The 22886-nt window shown below is 38.5% G+C and overlaps 1 protein-coding gene across 3 annotated transcripts in view; it reads left to right on the top strand.

Annotated features, from left to right (window-relative positions):
* C2CD3 (C2 domain containing 3 centriole elongation regulator) overlaps positions 1–22886 on the top strand; it is a 112653-nt gene that overhangs the window by 63274 nt on the left and 26493 nt on the right. For all 3 annotated transcript variants that reach the window (XM_037522954.2, XM_037522952.2, XM_037522955.2), the window contains exons 24-28: positions 2061–2393; positions 12666–12804; positions 15367–15431; positions 19721–19926; positions 21549–21682. In XM_037522954.2, coding sequence (XP_037378851.1) covers positions 2061–2393; positions 12666–12804; positions 15367–15431; positions 19721–19926; positions 21549–21682 — 877 coding nt within the window. The remainder of the gene's footprint in view (positions 1–2060; positions 2394–12665; positions 12805–15366; positions 15432–19720; positions 19927–21548; positions 21683–22886) is intronic.

Raw genomic sequence — 22886 nt, 5'->3', positions numbered from 1 at the left:
GAGATAGTCCCTGACCTCCTGAGTGTTTATTGTATGGGAGAATAAGAGTCGTAAATAATTACAATGACGTTTAAGAACTATGAAAAAGGTATTATCAGTGGCACAGTAGGGACACAGGGATGCAAAATCTCTTTGGTTCAAGAGCAATATCTCAGGGAAAGTAACATTTAACCTGAGTTTCAGAGGATTTTGAAAGAAGCCAAGAAAGGGAAAAAGACAGGTATTCTAAAATGGAAACAGCATGTGTGAAGGCACAGAGGGGTGAAACAGTCTGATACATTTTAGGCACTAATTTGATTTTGCTGGGTCTTAGGATACATAGCTTGGGAAATGCTGAGAGATGAAACTAGAAAGGTGGACAAGAGTACTATGTTGAAGGCATTCTAGAAGCAGAATTTAGACTTCTTTCTGAGCACTATGGAAAGCTGTTATACTGGATTCTGAATAGAAGAGTGACATAGCTTTGCATTTTAGAAAAATGAGTGTAGCAACTATGATGCAGAGAATAAATTGGAGATGGACAGACTAAATTGATGACAAACCTGGTATTTATTTATCTTGACATTCCTGCAATGTTGTTTCCACACTGTACACTAGACGGCCCTAGTGCTCTAACCCTGTTGTTGAGCAGGCAGTTCCAAGCTAAAGCAGAATTAAGTGTGCCTGGGATCTTTCCAGATTGTCTGGTTCCCTCCATACCAAACAGGTATGATTCTGGCTCTGTTGAACGTTTCGTCAAATGCCATGTGCCTTATTTTATCTGGGCTGGTCTAGAGTCACATGAAAGAGACTACAGAAAAAAGTTCTTGAAGCGAACAAAGCTCACTAGAACTACAGTTCATAAAGACAGGCTTTTAACTTCACACTGCTCAAGAGCAGAAAGTCAGTTTTGGAAACTGAATCGATTTAAGATTATGGACACTGAATCTACTGAGTGATACCAAAGGCGGTATTTTACTTCTCAGATGGTCCACTTCCCTCATACTTCACTTCCTACCAGTCTAAGTTTTTCATCCTCTTGTAAAAGTGCCCTGTACTAGGCATAGCATTTGATGTGTTTGTTGAATGAGTCTGTCGATCTATCCAATCAGCCATCCAACCACTGTTAAATTTCTTGAAGATAAAGATTTTACTATGTTGCTTTTGGATATTTTCCTCACTATAACTTAACCTTATTTTTTGCTTGTAATAACATAATAATTTACACATTGCATTAAGAAGAAAATAGGTTACTCCAAAACAGAAAAAGAAAGTAAAAAGTTCTATCTCACTGCCATCTGTGAATCAATTAATTCCATTTTCCTGAATTAAAATAAGTGTAATAAAGTAACCTTTGAGATTCTAAAAAAACTATTAGTGCCTCCTCCTTTATAAATAAAATCTCATTTAACATCCAGCAAACCAGTAAAACTCATTTCCCTGGGTTTTAATCTGCTGCTTATTGGAAGATTTTTCTTGGCAGTTTACTTAACCTCTCTAAGATTCTGGCACATGAAAAACACTCAAAAGATATTACTTCTCTTACTTTTCTTTCTTTTCTCCTTCTGCCACCACCTCCTCCTTCCCTTTTAAATGGTCTTCAGTGCTACTGCCGGGATGTATTTAGCTGGTGCAACAGGCTAAATTGAGCATCAGCTTCCTGATGACCAAAAGATCTAAGAAGAGAACCCAGTAGGATATGTGGAAGAGAAGACAGGCCTCTCTGATTTAATCACATCTTGGGCTTTTCAGAGGCTTCACAAATCATTTAAGTCTAGTTGCCTTGCAACACATGAACCACTTCCGCAGTAACTCGGCCTGATAGTCGTTTGGCTTTGGCTTCCAAACAGACTTTCGATGTTTCCCATTCTTAGAAATAGTAGTGTGTGTGGCAAGGGGAGAGGAGACAGATTCGCACACTATATACTGACTTCATAGTTTCTTTTGTAAGTTGATGTACGGAGACCTGTCGACCTGCCCAAAGAAAGAACCACAAGCATCCTCAGTTAATACCCCCTCCAAGATGACAGGTTGTTCCTGGTTCCTTGACACCAGGCTTATTCTCCTCCATCCTCTTGCAGGTGTGTACCCCCTGTTTGGACGAAACGCTTCCAACCTCTCAGGAGCTGCCCTGCGAGTTCATGTGGTTCTTTCCTCTCTTTCCCCACATCTGGGACCCACTCATGAGCTGGACTCCATGGACTACAGCAGCCACAGTGAGTCAGAGCAGCTCCCCAGAAGAACTGATGAGATACTGCTGCCTGCACCGCATGGCCACCAGAAGTCTGCCTCCACCCAGGTCCCCTGCAGCAGCTCCACGACAGAAGTCTGCCCAGCCCCGGAGGGCCCTGCTGAGGATGGAACTTTTGCAGTCAGTATCCTGGTAGAAAGAGCGATGCACCTGAGCTTGAAAGGTATGCTCTGCTCACTTATCCAGGAGCATGTGACTCCTCAGGATATAGTCCAGTCTTCAAAAGTCTCTCAAATTATGCAGGATCTGCAGGAACTGGTAATAATACTAATCACTGTTTCTCATATTTCCCAAGGAAAAGTTTTTCTGAACTTAAGTACACCTTGTCAGTTATCCTAATTCTGGATATCATCAATTCCCTAGCCTGGAAATCGCATATCAATTTAGAGTCCTCTTTTCCTTACCCATTATCAAATCATCAGATCTATTAAATTGCTCTATTCTTACCTTTCTCTCAAATCTCCTCCTTCATTCCTACCGAATCGAGTCCTTCTTCATTATATGCCTAGGGCCAGGAGTTCTTAACAATGAATTCATAAACCCCTAAGAGACTTTAGGGTGAAAATCAGAATTGGTGAACTTGGAGAGGAAAATATTACATCTTTATTTTTATTAACTTCCAACTAGAATTTAACATTTCCTCTAAATGTGAATACAGGCAATGGGCCCTAATAATATTAACAGAACCTGTGATGTTGTCAACAATAGAAGTCATAGGTATTTTCATATCACATTGTAGTTATTGCAGATATCTTGGAATATCATTTATACTTATTAATTTGCTACTGCAAGTTAGTAAACATACAATTAGATTTTATTATTTATTAATAAAGCACATATATTACTGTATCACAAAGTTTTTTAGAGTTTTGATAATTATGCAAGTATAATTTGATTTGTTATTCCATGCATTGTACATTATGCATTTAAAAAAAAAAAACAGTGTTGGGGCCTCCCTGGTGGCACAAGGGGTTAAGCACCACACTATGAAGCAATCCACAGCCTCTGCAGCACGAGTTTGATCTGCAGCCGGCCAGGGGGAAACCCACATGGCATGGCAGACCTCTCCTGTCTCACCCGCTGCTCCCCTCAGCAGTGTATTCCAGTCAGTCTGCCTGTTCTGTTCCCTACTCTGTCTCTGGTGAGTCCTCTCACCCCCCTCATCTCTGGCCTATACCCTAGCTCTTGTATGCATAAATAAATAAATCTTTTAAAAAAAAAAACACTGTTAAAGGAAGAGGCCTGTAGACCTCACCAGACAACAGGAGTCCCTGTTCTACTTTTATTCTGCCTTGTAATCTCTCCTAAAGATTTCTCTTCCCTATCATCTTTCTCTTTTGCCTGGCTGACTCCCTCTTCTCTCTTAAGACACAACTTAAGCATCACCGTTTACCAGAGAGTTTCCTGACATGAAGGCCCCCTCCTGTTTGCTTTCCTAGCACTTTGCCCTCTTTATTACAGCATATATCACAAGGTACTGAAATGTTTCTTTTATTTTTCACTAGATAGGAGGTTTTTAAGTACAGACATCATATCTCATTTGTCATTCATTCACATTCATTCATTCAGCAGCAAAAATTATATGCTATTTATTATGTGCAAGCATTGTCCTGGTTGCTGGAGATAAAGCAAAGAACAAATTAGACAAAAATAGTGTCCCTGTGGAACTTACATTCTAGTAGGAATATATTCAGTCCTGGTATTCCTGAGCAGTAAGTTGTGTGTGTAACTTTGAGCAAGTCGTTCTCTCTGTTTCTGTTTTGAAGGGCTGGGGTTAACAGTTCCGAGATGTATGCTAGTTAATTAGAGCCTGACAACTGTAGCTTTGTGAGTTCAGCAGGTTTCACTATATGTCTTTTGGTTTGGCCTTCCCTCTTGGCTCTTATTATCTCTCTGTTATCTTCCTTCAGCTTTTGTCAGGCATCCTTAGTGCCATATATTCATGCTCATAGTAGCTTTTTTTTTTTTTTCATAGTTATCCTTCCTTCCTACTTCTCCCCGCCATACAGTACCAATAGACATGACTCCCAGATTATAAACCTCTGTAGTGACCCCCGAAGTTCTTATTCTCTTTATAACCTTTGTGTCTCAGAAACCTTGAGATGTTTTATCTCAGGACAAAGTCTTCTTCAAGTGCAGTATTGCTTTATAGTGTTAGAGATACTGAGATTCCATATGAATCACAAAATTGGGAAACATTTTTTGCTTTTTTACTGTCCCACTAAAGCCACCCATTTTTGACAATTCTGATACATATAACTGAATTTTTTAAAGAGAAAAATCAGTAGATGAATGAATTAGGGGAAGTACCAAAAAAAATATTTTAAGAATTTGGAGGGTTTTATTATGTTGAAGATAAAATTTAATATGCAAAATTGTGGTTTATAGTCCATTTTAGGGGGTGTTCCCATTTTGCAAAAAAGCAACATACTTGTAACTTTGCAACTATACAGCAAGTAATATGTTTTAAATATCCCTTGGCAAGGTATTGTGACAAAAATTTTTTGACCATCTTCTGTACCAAGTTCTGCATTCATTTTTGTACATTCAGTATCTCGTTTAATCCTTACCACAAGCAGGATTATGGAGTGAGTACATTACATGCTCTGTCTTACAGATGAGGAAACTGAAGCTCAAAAAGATAAAATGACCTGTATTATACAATAAACTCTGCAAAGCCAGAATTTAAATCCGGCTATGACTGGATCTAAAGCCCCTGCTCTTTGCTCTCTACCATCCTCCTGCCTCTCAGATGTCTGTGTTTGCCAGTTAGCCCTCTAAACTATGTTTACTATCAGTCAAGCTAAGAGTAGATATATATTTATTACATGACCAATCCTGTGCTTACATTGCAAGGATGGTAATTCCTTCCAGCAAGTAGAAAGTCTATGCCAAACCAGTACCAGGTAGAGTACAGAGCAAATCACCCATAGTTACTAACCCCCAACAGCTAAAAACCCAATGAAGGGTATTTGCACCTGTGCAGTAACTCTGAAGACCAAAAAGGTAATTCAATATTTAGTGTTTGTTGTGTAGAAACAGAGAAGTGAGATTATGTCTAAGAAGTCAGGTGAACTTTTTAGAATGAATAGGATTTTTTCAAAGTGAGAATAAAATTCCAAAATAATTGAAGTGAGAAAGTGTACTTTTGGGCTTCCTTGCAGTGAGTGAGGTGGTGGGGAGCGGTTGTGATAGCAGTCCATCCTCTTTGGCTATAACTCACCGTCATTGCAAGGAAACGAGAGGGAATAATGAAGAGATAAGCAGGAAACTTGTCGAACAGCAGCAAGGGCTTGCCTAATGAATAAAGTTTTAGAAGAGCTCTGGACAGCACCATGTGACTTTTCTCCAGCCACACTTGGCTTTTCCTTCCCACCGTAACAAATGACAAGCAATTCCCTGGACTGTTTCGCTCTTGCACTTTCTTAGCCTGGATTTCTTTCTCCTTTGCTCAACTTCCAAACCTCACCTGACATCCTGCTCTTTCCCTCTTTCAACCTCTTCCAGCCACACTAGTCCCTCTTTACTTTTTCTTGAATGTAAAGGCAGACTCTTGCCTCATGATCTAATGTTCTGATGTTCCTCTACCTAGAAGATTCTTCACTTCTGGCATGTCTACTGAAATCTTGTCTCAACAAGGCCTCCCTTGACCATGCATCTAAAATTGCAGCTCCTCCCTAACATTTCTTGTCCATCTTTATGACTTATTTTGGTCTGTAGCCTTTCATGTGTATTTTTATTTTCTGTCATTTCCTTGAAGAATGTAAGTCTTACAAAGACGGGGAATGGGGTTGTTCATTTGTTTTATTTATTTATTTATATATAGACTTCATTTTATTTATTTAGATATAGACTAGAACTATGTCTAAAATGTAATAAGCAGTAAATTTTGTTAAATGAGGAAGTGGATGAATCTGAAGCCTTGTCAAATGCCTTCTCCTTAGTACCTTCTCTGATTTCCTCTTTTGCCTCTTCAACAGGAAAGTTGCTTACAGGAAATTTAACAGAGAATAAATCCCAGGGAATTCATGGGCCCATTCAACAAAAACTAAGTTCCCACTGTGTCTAAGAGTGTAGGATTAGGATCGTGGCCTCCTACACAGAAAGTTTCTCTTACCTTTTCTCCGTTCTCACTGCCATATTCCTTGTTTAGGCTTAGAAATTTTAATGAATCAGAGAGCCATATCCATGTCTGCTATTTCCAATATTCTCTTTCAATTTTCATTCTGCCAACGAAGTTTTATGGCGAATGGACAAATATGAGCTCTCTCCACTTAAAATACTTCATTTGTCATACCACCTGCAGTGTCATGTCATAGCATTCAGTGCCACCTGTGTCACTTAATCAGTCTTTCAGCTTCGTCTCAGCTGTTTCTTATATTCAATAACTTGATTTTTGCCAATGCCCCAGTCTCTCTCATATTACATAGTCTTTGTATTATTACTTCTACGAAGAATACATTTTTTTCCTCTCTTAATCCAGCAAATTTGCTCCTGATCCTTAAAAATAGACTCAAATGACAGCAATACTTTGACCTACTGACCACCCACTAGCAGAAGACCCCCCTCAGTGTTTCCAGAAGCCCCTTATACTGCCACCCTCACAGTTTTCCTTCTCCATATCTTTTATTACTCTCTACTGAAAAACATCTATTGGTGTGTGTCTCTGTTCCTGGGGGACAGTGACTGTGTTGTTTGTTTCTGTATCCCAGCACCCAGATCTTTACACATAGCTAAGCAAATGCCCTCTTGTTTGTGAATGTGATACTTAATAACTGTTATATTTCTGACATGAGTTACAAATCAATTACTTTTTATTTGGCCTTTTTCTGTTTAGCCAGGTCCCAGTAAGGATCATGGTGGACACCTGACTTTCAGAGGTCTCTCTTCTTTCCTTATTCCCATTGTGCAGTGATAAGCTCATGTAGTTCTTTCCCCTACGAAGTCTGTATTCTTAGGGCATACTGTGTTTGACCCTGAGCGTACAAACTAACCCTCATCTTTCTGGAATAAGAGTCAAAAAATTGGTTCTGCTCCTGACAGAGCCATTAGTTTGCTTTGTGACTTTGGGCAAACCCAGATCTCTTTTCCTCAGCTGCAAAATGTATCATCATACAAGATCATCTCTATGCTTCTCCTCAGTTCTCATATTCCAAGAATATGTTGCTAAGGCTAGCATATGCCAAAACTCTGTCAGTTACTACTTGCCAACCTTTTGTGAGAGTCAGATGCTTCCTTAATTTCCACATTGACTTCTTCCTGCCATCATCAGTGTCCTGGATGTTACTGTTCCTCTCGTCCCTTGGAAGTCTCTTTCTTGAGAAAGGAATGATTCCTTAATGCTTAAAGCTGCATGCAGAGGAATCACAGACAGCTCCGAATTATGAACTTTGCCCTCAGCAAAGTTTAAACACAAGATAGCATAGAACACACAGTGGTCCTGGTTCTGAAAAGAAGAGAACTCCCTGGATCTTTTTTGTTAGAAAAAGCTCTGCTGAATCTTTTCTAAAAATCAGCTTCAAAAAAAAAAAAAATCAGCTTCATTAACCTCAAGATTTGTGCACTGACTCTAGACATGACAGGTGACTCTAGCCTTGTTTTGCATATGTGGCAGCTGAGGATAAAGAGTAGTTTGAGGTAAATTACATAAGTGGTACTCAGTAAAAACCAAAATCATCTTTGGTGTCATCAACCTTTAAAGGTTCTCTTTACCTACCCAGGCTGGGTTAAGGGCCCCTTTGCATTCTCACGGCCCACTGCTTTTAGTATAGTCATTATTTTATTGTGTTATAATTATATGTAATTAATTATCTGTTTGTATCTATCTCCCCAGATCAAGAATCAAATCTAATTCATCTGTGCATGTGTGACACACAGCGGAGGTGTCAGTCAATGTTAGCTTCTTAGAACTGGACTAAATTTTTATTAGCACACAGAGTTGGCTTTTGCTTGAGGGGGAAGTTTCTAGGCACTCTTTCCATTCAGAGGGACTCTTTTAACCAGAAAAAGTTAATTAAAATGATTATAATGAAAAAAACCAGGAGAAGGAGTCAGAAAATCTGGCTGGCTCTTCCAATGCCAGGTAACCATGTGTGTGACGAGCAAGCCCCTTTACCTCTCCGTTCCTTGTTGCTTAATGTAAAATAGGCAGAGAGACTCCTATCTCCTGGGATTTTCAGAGATATTATCAGCACATATTTAGTGTGTATACAAAACAGTTTGTAATCTATAAGGTATTATCCAAATATAAGGAGTTGTTATTTTATCTCATTGAAACAATTATACTCTTCTTGATGCATAAAAATTTTTTTCATATGCATGTAAAACACGGGAGATTCAGCATTCTTAAAACAGAAAGTAAAGCTGGTTTACCTCTTTTTAACTGCTCTCAATATGTATCCCAACCCTGTGGGAGACATAACAGCTTTCTTCTGGACTGCCTCCGAAAGTATTTCAGAACTTGACCTTTTCCTAAAATGTAAACAGGCCCAACTGAATTTCCACCAATGGGGGAGAGCAGGGAAACCTGATAGACTGCTCTCCCAAGCCAATTTCTTTATCACCTGCCTGTTTGTCTGAAAGTAGTATTTCTGCTTAAGACTGGGTAGGGAACAGTTTTCAAAGTCAAAATCGTATTGTTTCAAAGCCTTTAGCAAATAGCAACTTCAGAAATAACAAACCTCGAAATGGGTGGGGATGGGGAGAGAATAGGGGACACCAGGAGAGTAGTAGGAGAGATCTGAGCAATATTGGTATATATCCAGAATCTTTTGTGGGAAGTGATATGAGAGCACATGAGAAAATTGATGCCCAGAGATCCAGAGTGAAGGATCCAACAGGTCACACTAGATTAGCGGTAGAATACAGGAGAACCATGGGGTCCTTTCTGCTGTTCTTTCTCTAAGCTTCCCTATTGCTGTACTCTGCTAGTGTATACTGCAAGCAGAGAAGCCAAGTTCTCTCTCTTCGCCAACCCTGGCAACCATCTGTAGACAAAGGTCAGTGGGGAATCTGCAAACCTTTAGTAAGGGCTTTATTCTTATTCTGTACATTTAAGAAACTCAGTTTAGTGAAGGAAACACAGACACAGATTTCTATAGAATACTGTGGAGCTTCCAGCATAAGGGCAAATTATTTCTCCCTAGCTGTGAGAATGTATGACATTTTAAAGAAATCAGTTATGAGCACCCCCCTAGTGGCCCCGGGGTTAAGACTCAGCGCTACTCTGCTACAGCCTGAGTTCAATACCAATCCCCAGCCAGGTAGCTAACCCAGATAGGGCACAACAGACCTCTCCTGTCTCGCCCGCTGCTCCCCTTAGCAATGGCATGCCATGTTATTTAATTTCATGGCTTCTAGAATGCCAGAGCACACAACCAGGCCAGATGGCATCAACTTTAGTTCTTTTTACTGGTAATAATTAATAATAATAAAAAAAAACTGGTGATAAGAAAAGGGAGTGGAGATTATGCAAGAAGGTCTTAGAAAACAGGACTAAAGAGGAGGAAGAGAAATGCTAGCCTTACAAGTAGGATCTGGTGATTGCTGTGAGGAAGGAGGGAGTTGAGGCATGTGCAAAAATTTTCAACAAAGTAGGATCTGCAGAAAGGCTATATCAGGAGGCAGGAAAGCTTTAGAATCTGAAAAGCCCTAAAGATTACAGATACCAATTGTATACAAGGAACAAAATGAAACAAACCATTGGTTATGACATGGCAAAGCCAGTTTACTAAGCATCATCTTGAAAGAGCAAAACAAAATGATTCCAATAAAATGGCAGTTCATGAAAATTAATAATGTAATACCCTATCATCATTAAGGTAAAATGTATAGACCAGAATCAATAGCACCTTTACCTAGTAAGCTATCTTTAAAAGTTTTATTTTAGTGAAATTACATAGTATTTATGTGGACTGAATAATATTATATTTCTTTAATATAGAGATTTAAATGTCAACAGCTACATTCCCAGACTCTCTTGCAGCTAAAGCAAGGATACAAACTGGCCTCTATAATTATATGCCATCACAATATAACTAAAGACAGATGTGAGGCGGAGGACATTTGCCTTTCACACTGAGTTTTCTGCTCCAAAGTTTGGTCTCTGGGTACACAGAAGTCCTATGATAATGTTGGTAAGATATCTGACCAATGGACTACAGATTTGGCATTGTATTCTGAACAGAAAAGATCTAATAGTTCACTCCTGAAAGCTTAGCCTAGAGCCCACTCCTTTAGCCCTTCCAAAGGCTTGAAGTACCTCTGTATTTAACTCCTCTCTGCTTAAAATGATTGGAGCGAGTTTCCAAAACCGGACTCTCCCCCGACACAGCTTTCATTTTCTTTCAATCTTAACTCTCTTACTCTTTCTCCACTTTCCTTACTAGGTCTCAAATTTCTCAACTGATTTTTTTTTTATTTTATTTATTTTGGCATGGAAGAACTAGGAGGTAGGTCAGAGGTGCAGGGCAGGGAGGGGTGAGAAGGGTAGGGAGGAGGGTATGGCGAGAAGATTCACCAAAGACACAGTGAGGAGCAGAACAGGCAGATCTGAAAGCAGTGGGCCCAACAGGAGAGGTCTGCTATGCCATGTGCATTGGCTCCCTAGCCGGGGATTGAACTCATGTCACAGTGGCTGGCGATAGCTTAATAGCACTGTCTTTCACCCCTGCGGCACCAGGGAGGCCCCCCAAAATTTTTTCTTCTTAAACAAACAAGGCTGTGTTAGAGAAAGTAATATAAAATCCTTATGAATTTTGAGATAAACTACATGCAGAAACCTCCATAGTCTAGAGTTCATTGTTTATTTTTTTCTGCATGATTGTCACTCTGGTGCTAACATTAAAAAGAATTGATCTACTCTAACAGGAATCCTTTTAGTTGAAGAAAACAAAGCCAAAAATGGTCAGGCTAGAGAGGTTTAAGTGGGGATATAGTTCAGTGATTCTTCCTAAAGACTCAAAAGAGGCTTCTCAGAGTAGATGGGGCTAGAATCTACTCGTAAAGGCTATTTGTTAAATGTTACATTGCGTATGGAAAGAAGTAAGATCAGTGGTTCCTGAGTATGAATTTGCGTATCAGATTGTTTTCTGTCCATAGGGACAACCTGAGGTGTTTGGAGTAGTCATTACTAAAAGAAGCAGCCAGATAGAAAAAGTGCAGGGTGAAGCCTTAAAGATTAAGTTCACTGATAAGTTGGAGTGGGACTGTGGATTTCGAGAAACCTTGAACTATACAGTTGGAAAGAGGATAGTTAAAAATCCACATACAGAATTTGTGCCTCTGTATCATATAAGTTATATTTAAGACATAGTTGTTTCCTTATATTCTTTTCTCTTTCCTTCATCTATAACCCTGAGATTCATAACACCTTAGAGCTGAAAGGGATCTTATGGGATACATAGAGTCAATTTTTATAGTCTCTGTTTCACAGCACTGTCTAAAAGAGCTTTGTACTATGATGGAAATGTTCTGATTCTTCACTGTCCAGTATAGTAGCCATTAATGTGCCTGTTGAGTACTTGAAATGTATCTAATGCCACTGACGAACTGAATTTTTTTAATCTTACTTAATGTTCATTAATTGAAAGTCAAGCAGCCACATGTAGTTATCTTGTTAGACAGTTCAGTCTATCCACTGTTGTCACCCAAAATTTTGCATTGAAGAGAGAACAAATGACTTAACTGAGTTTTTTCCACATTATAAAAATTAACATCAATGCAGTACTTTGTGTCTTCCTTTCATTGGCTTGGTAGTAGAGACAATATAGGAGATGCCGAGCTTGGTTTTAGCCCTGGAATGCTCGGATTTGACTCTCAGTTAATAATTGTGTGTATAAGCTCTCTGTACCCCAGTTTTTTCCAACTATATAATGAATGGGAATAATAAAACCTTGTAGGGTTTGGTAAGGATTAAATGAGCTAATACATGTATATTACTTAGAATAGTGGCACACAATAAGTAATATGTAACTGTTACCTACTGTTATTTCTTTCTGATCCTTATAATATCTTAGGAGATATCAAGTATCATATGCCCTATTTGAAGAAACTATAACCTGGATAGTCTTTGCCTAGGTCCTACAGAACGTTTATGGCAGAATTGATACTTGATCATCTGACTCCCTAAGTCAGAGCACTTTGCAGTTTTGTCTTTTGCCTCTCATCTAGTATTTCCCATCATCCCACAAAGTACAAGGAAATTTGAGAAGTCATTTCTCACTGGGTGATATTTATGAAGTAAATCTTTAAAAGGACAGTGTCAGTAGCAGAGAAGACACTGGAAACATTTCAGATACAGAGAAAGTCTCGAGCAGAGATCCAAAAGTGGGAGAGAACTAGGAATGATCTGGTTTATACCTGTATAATGGGAGGCTTCCAACACACTCTCTTTGGTATCCTAAAGTACAGTCACTCCCATTCTGTTCTATTTCAGGGAGCCCCTTGACAGAGCGGAAAGTACCGGTACCCAGTTGTTGTGTATCCTTTGCAACAGCTGATGAGTCATCTCATGTCTACACCAAAGTGATTGAAAATACAGATTCTCCCATCTGGAATTTCCAACAGCAAACAAGGTTTGTATTTTTTATGATTTCCAACAGCCTTCCAAAATCTCCTCCTTTTTTTGTGAGACAAACCCAGAGCAAGGAAGAGACCATACAATAATATTAACCAAACCTGGAAAATACTTTTCTTATGAAGCAGTTATATAATCCTAGTGGTTAGGAATTCACAGTGATTTAAAAGCTATGTCATGGGGTTTTTGTTAAACTCTGCTCAGTATAGCTCAAAACTATAGTTCAGTGAAGGCCTTTTATATGCTGTGCTCTGTTTTAAGCACTGGAAATTAAAGATCATTAAGACAGTTCCTACAATTGTGGAGTTCATGGTCTACTTGGGAAAAAATACACATGAAAAATTACAGTAGAATATGTAGTGTTACAGTAATGTTACATGAGAAGTAAAAAGGTTGCTGGTGGAGCTCAGAAAGATAATTTAGCCAACTTGAACATTAGGCAAGTCTTTATAAATAAGACACCTCAGCTAATTCAAACAATGTATACAAGTTATCTAGGTGAAATGTATACAATGCATACAATTTTATCTATGGCCATCTCAGGATAGGCCATAGATTATGCATCCTTGGAAAATTTTTTTGGTGCAATAGAAAGTTTGGACCTAGAGAGATTTGGCCTCCACAAATGCCATCTCTTGTCATTTACTAGTTAGTTGTGTGAACAAGTTATATTACACCTCTAAGCCTTGGATTCCAAGTGGGGATAATTTTACAGGGTTATTACATATAAAGTTGCAGTTAAATGACTTAGGAAAATCACCTCAAACATAGTAGGTACACAACAACCATTGGATCTCCTTTGGAAGATCCAAAAAAAAAAACCAAAACAGAGATGGAATCCTGCCAATCATGCTGAAGTATGGCTTATAGATGGGAGCAAGGATAGAGGCTCGCTACTGGGTATAGAGCTTGCCCTTCCTTTTCTTCCATTGCCTGTTTTATCATTAAAAATTATCTATTACTAATTACTGTTATATTATCTTTACATTGCATCACTTTTCATGAAATTTAATTCTTGTCCACCAACACTAGCTTACCACATGGTGTCAGATCTGCAATTTTCTCATAATGTTTACATACTAGATGAGTCTCAGCAGTTGCTCACATGTTCACAGATTCGAAATTTGAGAGAGAACTCAGTTCTAGCTGTGGTAAGCTACTGGAAATCATACAAAGTCTGGCCACAGTAACAAGGTACTTTATTTAAAATATAAAATAAGCCTTAAAAGACCGGCATCCAGAGACCTGAGCTGAGTAAAGGTGATTTGTTCACTCAGAACCTAACTTTATGAACTTGATGAAGCAACCTTAAGAGTTTCCCAATTTTAGCCTCTCATTTTATAATCAAGGATTCTATCATCCAGGAAGGTTACACAGTCTGTTGATAGCAGAGGCAATGTTAAAAGAAAAATGAGTAACGGTGCTGTTTATAACTCTTATCACAAAATTATTTTTATTTGATCCTCCCGGCAACTCTGTAGGTAGATATTATCTTATTTAACAGGTAAGAAAACTGGTACTCAAAGAAGCTGAGTTCTCAGGATCACTTAGGTAATATAGCAGAGCTAGAATTAGAGGCAGGTATTTTTTTGTTTTTTCCCTAGAGGCAGGTATTTTGACTCCCAGCTGGGATTCAAATCTCTGACATGGTTTTGCTTCACTTTAGCATAGAGCCTCTCATTGGTCTTGAAGTAGGCGCTCTTCAGTTCCCCAATTGCCTGGGGAAGGAAATTGAGTCTCTTGGTTTTCTTTAGTTCTTTATCTTGCCTACCTGGAGCAATGGTACCTGGTTTGGAACTTCCCAAATCTTTGTAACACAAAACTAGGTAATTCACTTGATGTGTTTTAGAAGTACTCAGTGAATTCCTCATCAACTTCTTTATATGGTATTTAAGTTGAGCACTTTTATCATTTTGGTGTCTTGCCTCTTCAGTGTAGGTTTGGTAGGTCAAAACAAGGTTCAGATCCCACACCCGTCACTTAATGACTCTTAAGTGACCTTGAACAAAGCACTTCACCTCTCTGCGTCTTGCTTCATCATCTGTGAAACAGGAGGAACAATGCCCGTGTCATAATGTTTGTGCAGGTTACATATCTATGAAATATTTGGCACCATGCCTGATCATGGTAGTATTCGATCAATATTTTTTTATCCTTTTTCTCCCTTCTCACCATTCTGTCATTCCCATGACATCAGAAGAATACTTAATAGCTCTAGTAAAGCTGTTCCATTACTTACTGACACACTCTGTTCCACAATCTCTCACTTTTCTTGAGAAACAAGAATTGGAATGGCAGCTACCATGAGGGGTGTGGGCAGTGGCTAGGGAGTACTGCATTAGGGGAATCTATTTTCAGCACTTGGCAAATTATTTCCCCTCTCTCAGCTTCTATCCCCTAATTTTAACTGTGAAAATAAAAGTATCTCGTAGTGACTGACCTTGAAGATGAAAGGAAAGTGAAGCAAAGTGCTTTGCAAACTACAAGGTATTCTTTAAATCTAAGTTTCATACAATACAAACTTCCTATACAGTTAATTCATGATTGTTTTTCTTAATAGGCTATCAAAAGAGCTTCTACTGGACTCACAACAAACTCTGGTCTTCAAAGTTTGGCATAAAGGAGGTATGAACTCTGTTCTGTGAATATTTGTGTGATTATAAAAATAAGTTCACATCCTGTTGACAATTTGAGAATTCTTTTATTAACCAAGTGATACCATAGTACTGATGCTGAAAATGCATTTATGTTAGAGGGAATCCCACAGAATGCCTGGTCATTCTGTGTAACTTAAATGCTTAGAAGTCCAGCCATTTTGTTTGACTGCACTACCTGCCTAGTGCAGAAATCCAAGTACATCTAAATCTTTCCAATTGTAGCACCACAATCATAATGTATAATCTGCTAAGCACAAGTGATTGTTCTTCCTTCTGTTGATGTTGGCTTATTAACCAAGACCCCAGCATTTTCAGGTCTTACACAAGACTAGAGTCTGACAACTTGTCCTTCCTTGTTTTAAAAAACTCCCCAGTGCTGAGATGCTGACTTCATGGTCCCTGAGCTTAGTTTAATCAGCTACCATTTACTAAGAGGCATAATACAACAAAATTAAAAGCAGAGACTCTGAAATCATACTTTTTAGATTCAAATACCACTTTTGCCCTTTATAAGGTAGCATGACCATGGGTGAATGACTTGACTTTATAAAATAGGGATGATGATAATAATACCTACTTCATAGGGGTTCAGGAGAATTAAATGAGTGATTCTTAGTGAACTGATATTTTGTTAACACCATCTCAGTTTTTGTTAGTGAGTGGCAGTGTGCTAGGAGCTTTACAAATATCTCTAATCCTGTAAGGTAAAGATATAATTAGTTCAGTTTTATAGATGTAAAAGCTGAAGCCCAAGACAAGTGACTTGACTGAGGTTGTATATCTATTAATTGATGGATCCCGTTTTGGGGCCCTATTCTAACTGGCTCTTATAGTCTTCACCGTTTGCACTTTGCCATCCTGGTAAAATTGTGTAACTCAGAAAAATGAGGTGATAAGGACATACATCTATCTCACAGTTCCTGCACTTAGAAAATTTTATCTCACTAAATCCTCCTGTAAATCTGGTTCTTTTAAAATTACTGCTATGGGTTTCCAAACCTTTGGGTGTTTGGGGTCATCTACAGCACCAGTTTTTGTCAGGGGTTAAGTTTCAGAGCCAACCCCAACACCTAATAAAGACGTGAGAGTAGTCAAGGTGTAAAGGAAATGACTTACCTGTGCTCCATTTGGGAATAATGCTAGGGATCTGGTCTTGATGACTTCACTCATGCTGCTGCCTTGGATCACTTACTGTATGCCCCACTCCTGCCCAGTCTCAAACGAAGCAGGAGCTGATCCTAAATCCCTTTTCTCTGAACCAACACAAGGACTTCATGCAGTATTTAGCCTGGCTTCCCATTCCTCTCTTGCTTTCTAGTCTTTTCTCTAAAGAACTTCAAAGATGGCCATGCAGACCAGGGTTGCCTCAGATCAAAATCCACCTTAACAGGAAAAAAAATAATAAACATTGGTCTGATTCAGACCTGGATTAAAACCTTGACTCTGCCATTTATAAATTATGTGACATGAGGTAAAAATCATCTTACCTCCTTGAACCTTTGTTTTCTTATTTATAAAATTAAGATAACGATACCTGCCCTACAGGCATTTTGTGAATCAGAAATAATAAATGTAAATAGGAAGTCTTTGGCACATAATTGGTGCTCAATAAATAGGACTTTATTTATTTATATATTTTTTAAGTCATTTTTCATTTTTAAGCAATGGTTGCTTTTTTTTCCTCAGGTGTCGTGCCCATAGAATTTCCTCCACCTTCTCTCACCCTCCCACGCTTCTGACTGTACCCAATGCTTGTAAAATAAATAAATAAATCTTTAAAAAAAAAATAATAATTTCCTCCACCAATGCACCCGTGCACCATCACCTCAGTCCCCTGTGCTCCTCCCTCCTCCCTTTAATCCCTCTCCCTCCTCCTCCCCTGCAGGATATCTCTGGTTTATAATTGTCCGTTTGTTTTTGTTTTTGTTTTGTTATGTTTTGTATTGTTATTATTTTTTCCCCTGATGTCTTATTGGGTTCCCCTATATTCCTCCTATAAGTGAAACCATTCAATATTTTTCTTTTTCCTTTTGACTTATTTCACTGAGCATCATTCCTTCTAGCTCCATCCATGTTGCTGCGAATGGCATGAGTTTATCTATTTTGATTACTGAATAGTATTCCATTGTGTGTATATACCACATCTTCTTGATCCAGTCATCTATTTTTGGGCATTTGGGTAGTTTGCAGGTTTTATATATTATAAATAGTGCTGCAGTAAACATCGGGGTACAGGTGTTCTTTTGAATCAATGTTTTTGTGTATTTTTATTATACCTACCTACAATGTGTGTATTATGCCTAGTATGTGTCATATCCTGTTGTAAATGGAAATGAGGAAAATACCTAGACCAAGCTATTCATCTTGCTCTATCTCCATACATATAGATACCTCTTTCCCTACAACCCTATCCTTTCCATGTAGACTTAATGAACCTATTACAAAAATTATTCAAACCAAACCAAGCTGTATTTGATAAATATTTTAGTTCCTCGTGCCAGGCACTATTCTAAGTGCTAAGAATGCAAAGGTAAAATAAGGCAGACATGTCTCTGACTTTATGGAGTTTATTTTCTGGTGGGGGACACAATTACAGAGAGTATGATCAGGCAAAAACAGAGTGCTCTGGTAGGGGAAATCTAGCCCAGACTTAGGTTGTCACAAAAGATTTTCTGGAACATACCTCAGTATAGTATAGTGGCACAGGACTCTCCTGTCCCTCTCTACTTCAGCCAGTTCACTGGTTGCTTTCGGTAATGTTTATCAAGTTCCTCGTGATGGAACAAGCTATTGTTACAGGTATGGTGTAGAGAGTATAGGGAACGTAAAAGTTATGTCTTGCCTGGTCTCAGCTTTCCAGTAGGTCTCAGTCTAAAGAAAAGCAAGCTTTGTAAACAAAGTATGTAAACATACTGTCAGTATGTAAACATACTGTCCAACGACAGTATGTGAGAAGTTCACTCTCACCAGCAGCATGCACAAAAAATTAAGAGAAATGCATGACCACTCCTCTTTAAAAATTGCATTCCTTAATTAATTTAGCAAATTGAAAGCTGAGAATTATGTCACTGTTTGGTAGATTCAGCCTTTGATATTTAGTGCAGGAAATGGAGCCTATTCAAAATTGGAATTTGGAGTAACAGAGGCCTGCCTGTCTCCAGATACTTTCATGCCAGAAATAAGAACAAGAAGTAACAAGACTGTCAACAAAGGTCATTGCTTGGTAGCTTGTCCAACCCAGAAGGGCCTTCTCAGTCAATAAGGGCAACCCTCTTTCCATATATAGGAGAACCTGAGGACAGGATCATTTTCTGATCCCTATTGGTTTTCCAGGTGCTTATTAGACTTTCTTTTGTAATTTGTGTCACTTCTGTCCTTTTTTTTTTTTTTTTTAACATTTTAAAAGGACAGGTTCAACAGGAAAGGAGAGAGAAAAAGAGAGACACCTGCATAGACACAGATGGGCAGTCTTCGGCAGAGAACTGCCTCACCTTTGTTTTTAAATATAATACATGTATATGTTATAGAAAATTTGGAAAATACAGACAAGTATAAACGAGAAAATGAAAATCCCTTGTAATTACAAGGGTGAAGGTCTTTCAGTTTTTTAAGGTTAATCAGGTTAATCAAAATGGCTCCACCAGTGTACATTCCTACCAATAGTGTTCCTTTTTCTCCCCATCCTCTCCAGCGCTTATTGTTGGGGATCTTTTCAATATGCATCATTCCCATGGGTGTGAGATGATATCTTATTGTGATAGTGACCTGCAATCTCCCTTATAAAAAGTGATGATAAACATTTTTCCATGTATCAATTGGCCTTCTAGATAATTCTTTTTGCTGAATTGTCCACATCTGCTGCCCATTTATTAACTGGGTTGTTTATTTACTGTTACATTGAGTAAGTTTTTTATGTTTCTTGAATATTAACTCTGTGCCAGTTTCATTATGTGTTAACATTTTCTCGCATTCAGGAGAATGCTTTTTTATTTGCTTATATTTTCTTTGACTGTATTGTTAATACTGCATTGTTTCTTTCACTGCTTGTTAATTTGAAGTTATCCCACTTATTTGTCTTTGCTTTTATTTCCTCATTGTAGGGGTCGAGTCACCAAAAGTATCTTTATCATTGATGTCTTCAAACATACAGCCATTTTTTATATATACTTTACTGTTTAGGTCTTGTAGCTACGTCTTAAATTCATTTAGAATTTATGTGCCCAGCCACATTGCCCAGCTCTTCTCTTTTCCCCACAGATGAGGAGAGGGTAATTGGCTTTGCGTCAGTAGACCTCTCCCCACTTCTCTCTGGCTTCCAGTTTGTTTGTGGTTGGTACAACATCACAGACTTCAGTGGAGAATGTCAAGGACAGATAAAAGTTGCTATTTCCCCTTTGGAAAGTTTGATGCACTTCAAAGAAGAAAGGCAAGCAAGACGTGGCTTGGATACCCCCGGATCACTGGTATGTATCCTGAGTCAATCCCCTAATCAGTCGGGTTCTACTGAGGAAAACCTTTGTAGCTTGTAGCAAGATCCTTTATATGTGTTTGATACTTCCCAACTTACAAAACGCATGTATTTATGATCTCCTACTCTCCCATGACCTTTCTGTTCATGGGAGAAAAATGGTGTGGAATTACATAGTGCACAACTCTGAATATACCAAAAACCATGGAAATGAACACTTTCCAAGTGTGAATTTTGTAATACATAAATTTAATTTATGTATTACATAATGTATTACATAATTTATATAAGACTATTGATTGAAATTTTTTTCATTCTCTTACATTTAAATTTTTCTTTTTTTTAAATTTTTTTCTTTTATTATTTTATCTTTTAGAAAATGAAGCGAGATGGGATGGGGGGAATTGACAATATAATATATATGGACAACTCTTACAAGTAGTTTAACTCCAAAGGAAAGAAGAATCTTTTAGACTGCCCAAGAGAGGGAAGATCTGTCAAGACAAAAATTATGTTATTCCTTTCTTTATATCACATGCCTGCCTCAAGGCCTGCTAGCATGAGCATCAAGAAATACTGAATGTGGCCTCTCTGGTGGCACAGCAGGTTGAGCGCTGCGCTGTGAAGCTGTCTGCAGCCTCTGCAGCTCGGGTTCGATTCCTGGCCGACCAGGGAGAAACCCACATGGCACAGCAGACCTCTCCTGCCTCGCCTGCTGCTCCTCTCAGCAGTATCTTCAGTCTGTCTCTCTGTTCTGCTCCTTGCTCTCTCTGATGAATTCTCTCACCCTCCCGTGCCTCTCACATGTACCCCAGTTCTTATATAAATAAGTAAATCTTTAAAAAGAAAATTAAACAAACAAAAAAAAATACTGAAAGAACAAATGCAAGAGAAAATGACAAAAAGTTAAATGGCCCCTGTATGAAAAGGTCTTTTCCATCAATTCAATCCTGGTAGTCAGGAGAAAGGAGGTATCACAACCAAATTATCCTCATATGTAAATGTAAGATGATGTCTAACCAGGAATTAAGAAACTAACTAGATGGAGCCTCCCTGATGGCACAGCAGGTTGAGTGCCGTGCTGTGAAGCTATCTGCAGCCTCTGCAGCATGGGTTCAATTCCCAGCCAGTCAGGGAGAAACCCACATGGCGCAGCAGACCTCCCCTGCCTTGCCCGCTGCTCCCCTCAGCAGTGTCTTCAGTCCGTCTGCCTGTTCTGCTCCCCGCTCTGTCTCTGGTGAATTCTCTCACCCTCCCACACCTCTGACCTGTACCGGAGTTCTTGTGTGTATAAATAAATAAACAAACAAACTAACTAACTAACTAACTAACCAGAGGTGCAAGAGTGTAAGTATAGAGACAGCAACTAAAAAGCAATCTAATATTATATAGTCTGTAAAATGGGTCTAATAGTCCTATCTCATAAGGTAATTGTGAAGTTTCAATAAGAAAATAACATGTAAATTTCTCGGTACAGTGTTGAATACGTAGAAAATATTCAATGAATTGTGTTTATACACATACATACAATGAATATACTGCAAATTTATTGATGCTCTGCTCTGTTCAAAAGGACTCATGATGACAAGTATACAATTTTTCTCACTACTTCTACAGATCCCGATATACAATCCCTTTTCCTTCCCAGCCTCTGATGTATATGCAGCAATCCCCAGTTGTATTGCAAGACAAACCCCAGAAAAACTTGTCCACACCTCTTCAAAGGAGCTGGATTTCTCCTCTCCTGGGAGGTGAGTGATTTCATGATGAGGGGGAGAAATGGAATCAAAGAATGGAAATGTACAAACTGACTAGTCATTTCTCTTTTCTTTATTAGAAAAAGATACTAGACACAGGAAAGAACTTGTTAATCTTCTGTCACAACCTTTAGGAACTACAGGATCTTCAGTAAACAATTTTTTATAAGATAAGAACTAGAGCTTTCATTGCTATCAAAAGGATGGCTTTAGTGTAAGAAACACTCTTGTCCTCAAAGGCCTTTAATCTTTATCCCTAAAATCAGTCATCAGCTATGTGACAAGCATAAGATCTTTCATCTCCCAAACCATTTTACCAGGTTATTTTGTGCAAAGCAACTGGCCCAACCTTTTCTCCAAACCACGCATATGTTCATATGTGGACATGCATGTGGATATTAGGTTATTGCTGTGGAAGAGCATGATCTAAGAACAAGAAAGCTTCTTTCCACCTGAATCCCTTCCAGACCCCAGGTCCATATGATCTCCACAAGTCTTTCATGTCTTTCTCTCCTCCTCAGGGAAAACAGATGGGATCTTTCCTATCAGCAGGCACTTCTACAGCAGCAGTTACTGAGTAGTCCTTTTATTCCAAGAAAAACACTCTCTAATGCTACTTAGCCTGTTTCAGTGCCATATAGCTTTCTACACCAAGAGATCCTCTATCCTCTACAGAAAGGGAGCCTATGTTTCTGTCAAATCCTATCTCCCAGTTTAGATAATTTCTCAGTTTCTTTGATTATAGTCAATAAGTGAACCATAGAAAGAAGATGAAAGTACTGATGTAAGGATAGAAATATACTGTTTAGTAATTGTTAAAGTTAAAAGTTTAGTACCTTTTTTTTAATCCACATAGATATGTGCCTGTTCCCACTACAAAAGAGGCTCATGAAAATGTCATATTCTAATCCAGACAAAGCTAACCAAATTGTTTATTAATATAATGGAATACTACTCAAAAATAAAAAGAAATGAAGTATTGATATACCACAAAGTGAATAATTGTACGAAGAGAAGTTGGACAAAGAAAAGTATATTATTTGTATAAAATTACTAATCTATAATGACAGAAAAAAATCAATGTCTGCCTAGGCTCAAGGCATGATGAATAAAGATGGAAGGAAGAAGGAATTACAAAGAATAGGAGGAAACTTGGGGATAATGGGTGTGTGTTCATTATCTTGATGTTGTGGTAATG

This window comes from Talpa occidentalis, unplaced genomic scaffold (genome assembly GCF_014898055.3).
Source record: "Talpa occidentalis isolate TD23 unplaced genomic scaffold, MPIMG_talOcc4v2.1 talOcc4.3, whole genome shotgun sequence".
NCBI classification, from domain to species: Eukaryota; Metazoa; Chordata; class Mammalia; order Eulipotyphla; family Talpidae; genus Talpa; species Talpa occidentalis.
Note: the sequence above shows the minus strand (reverse complement) of the source record. Positions and strands in the feature narration are given on the sequence as shown.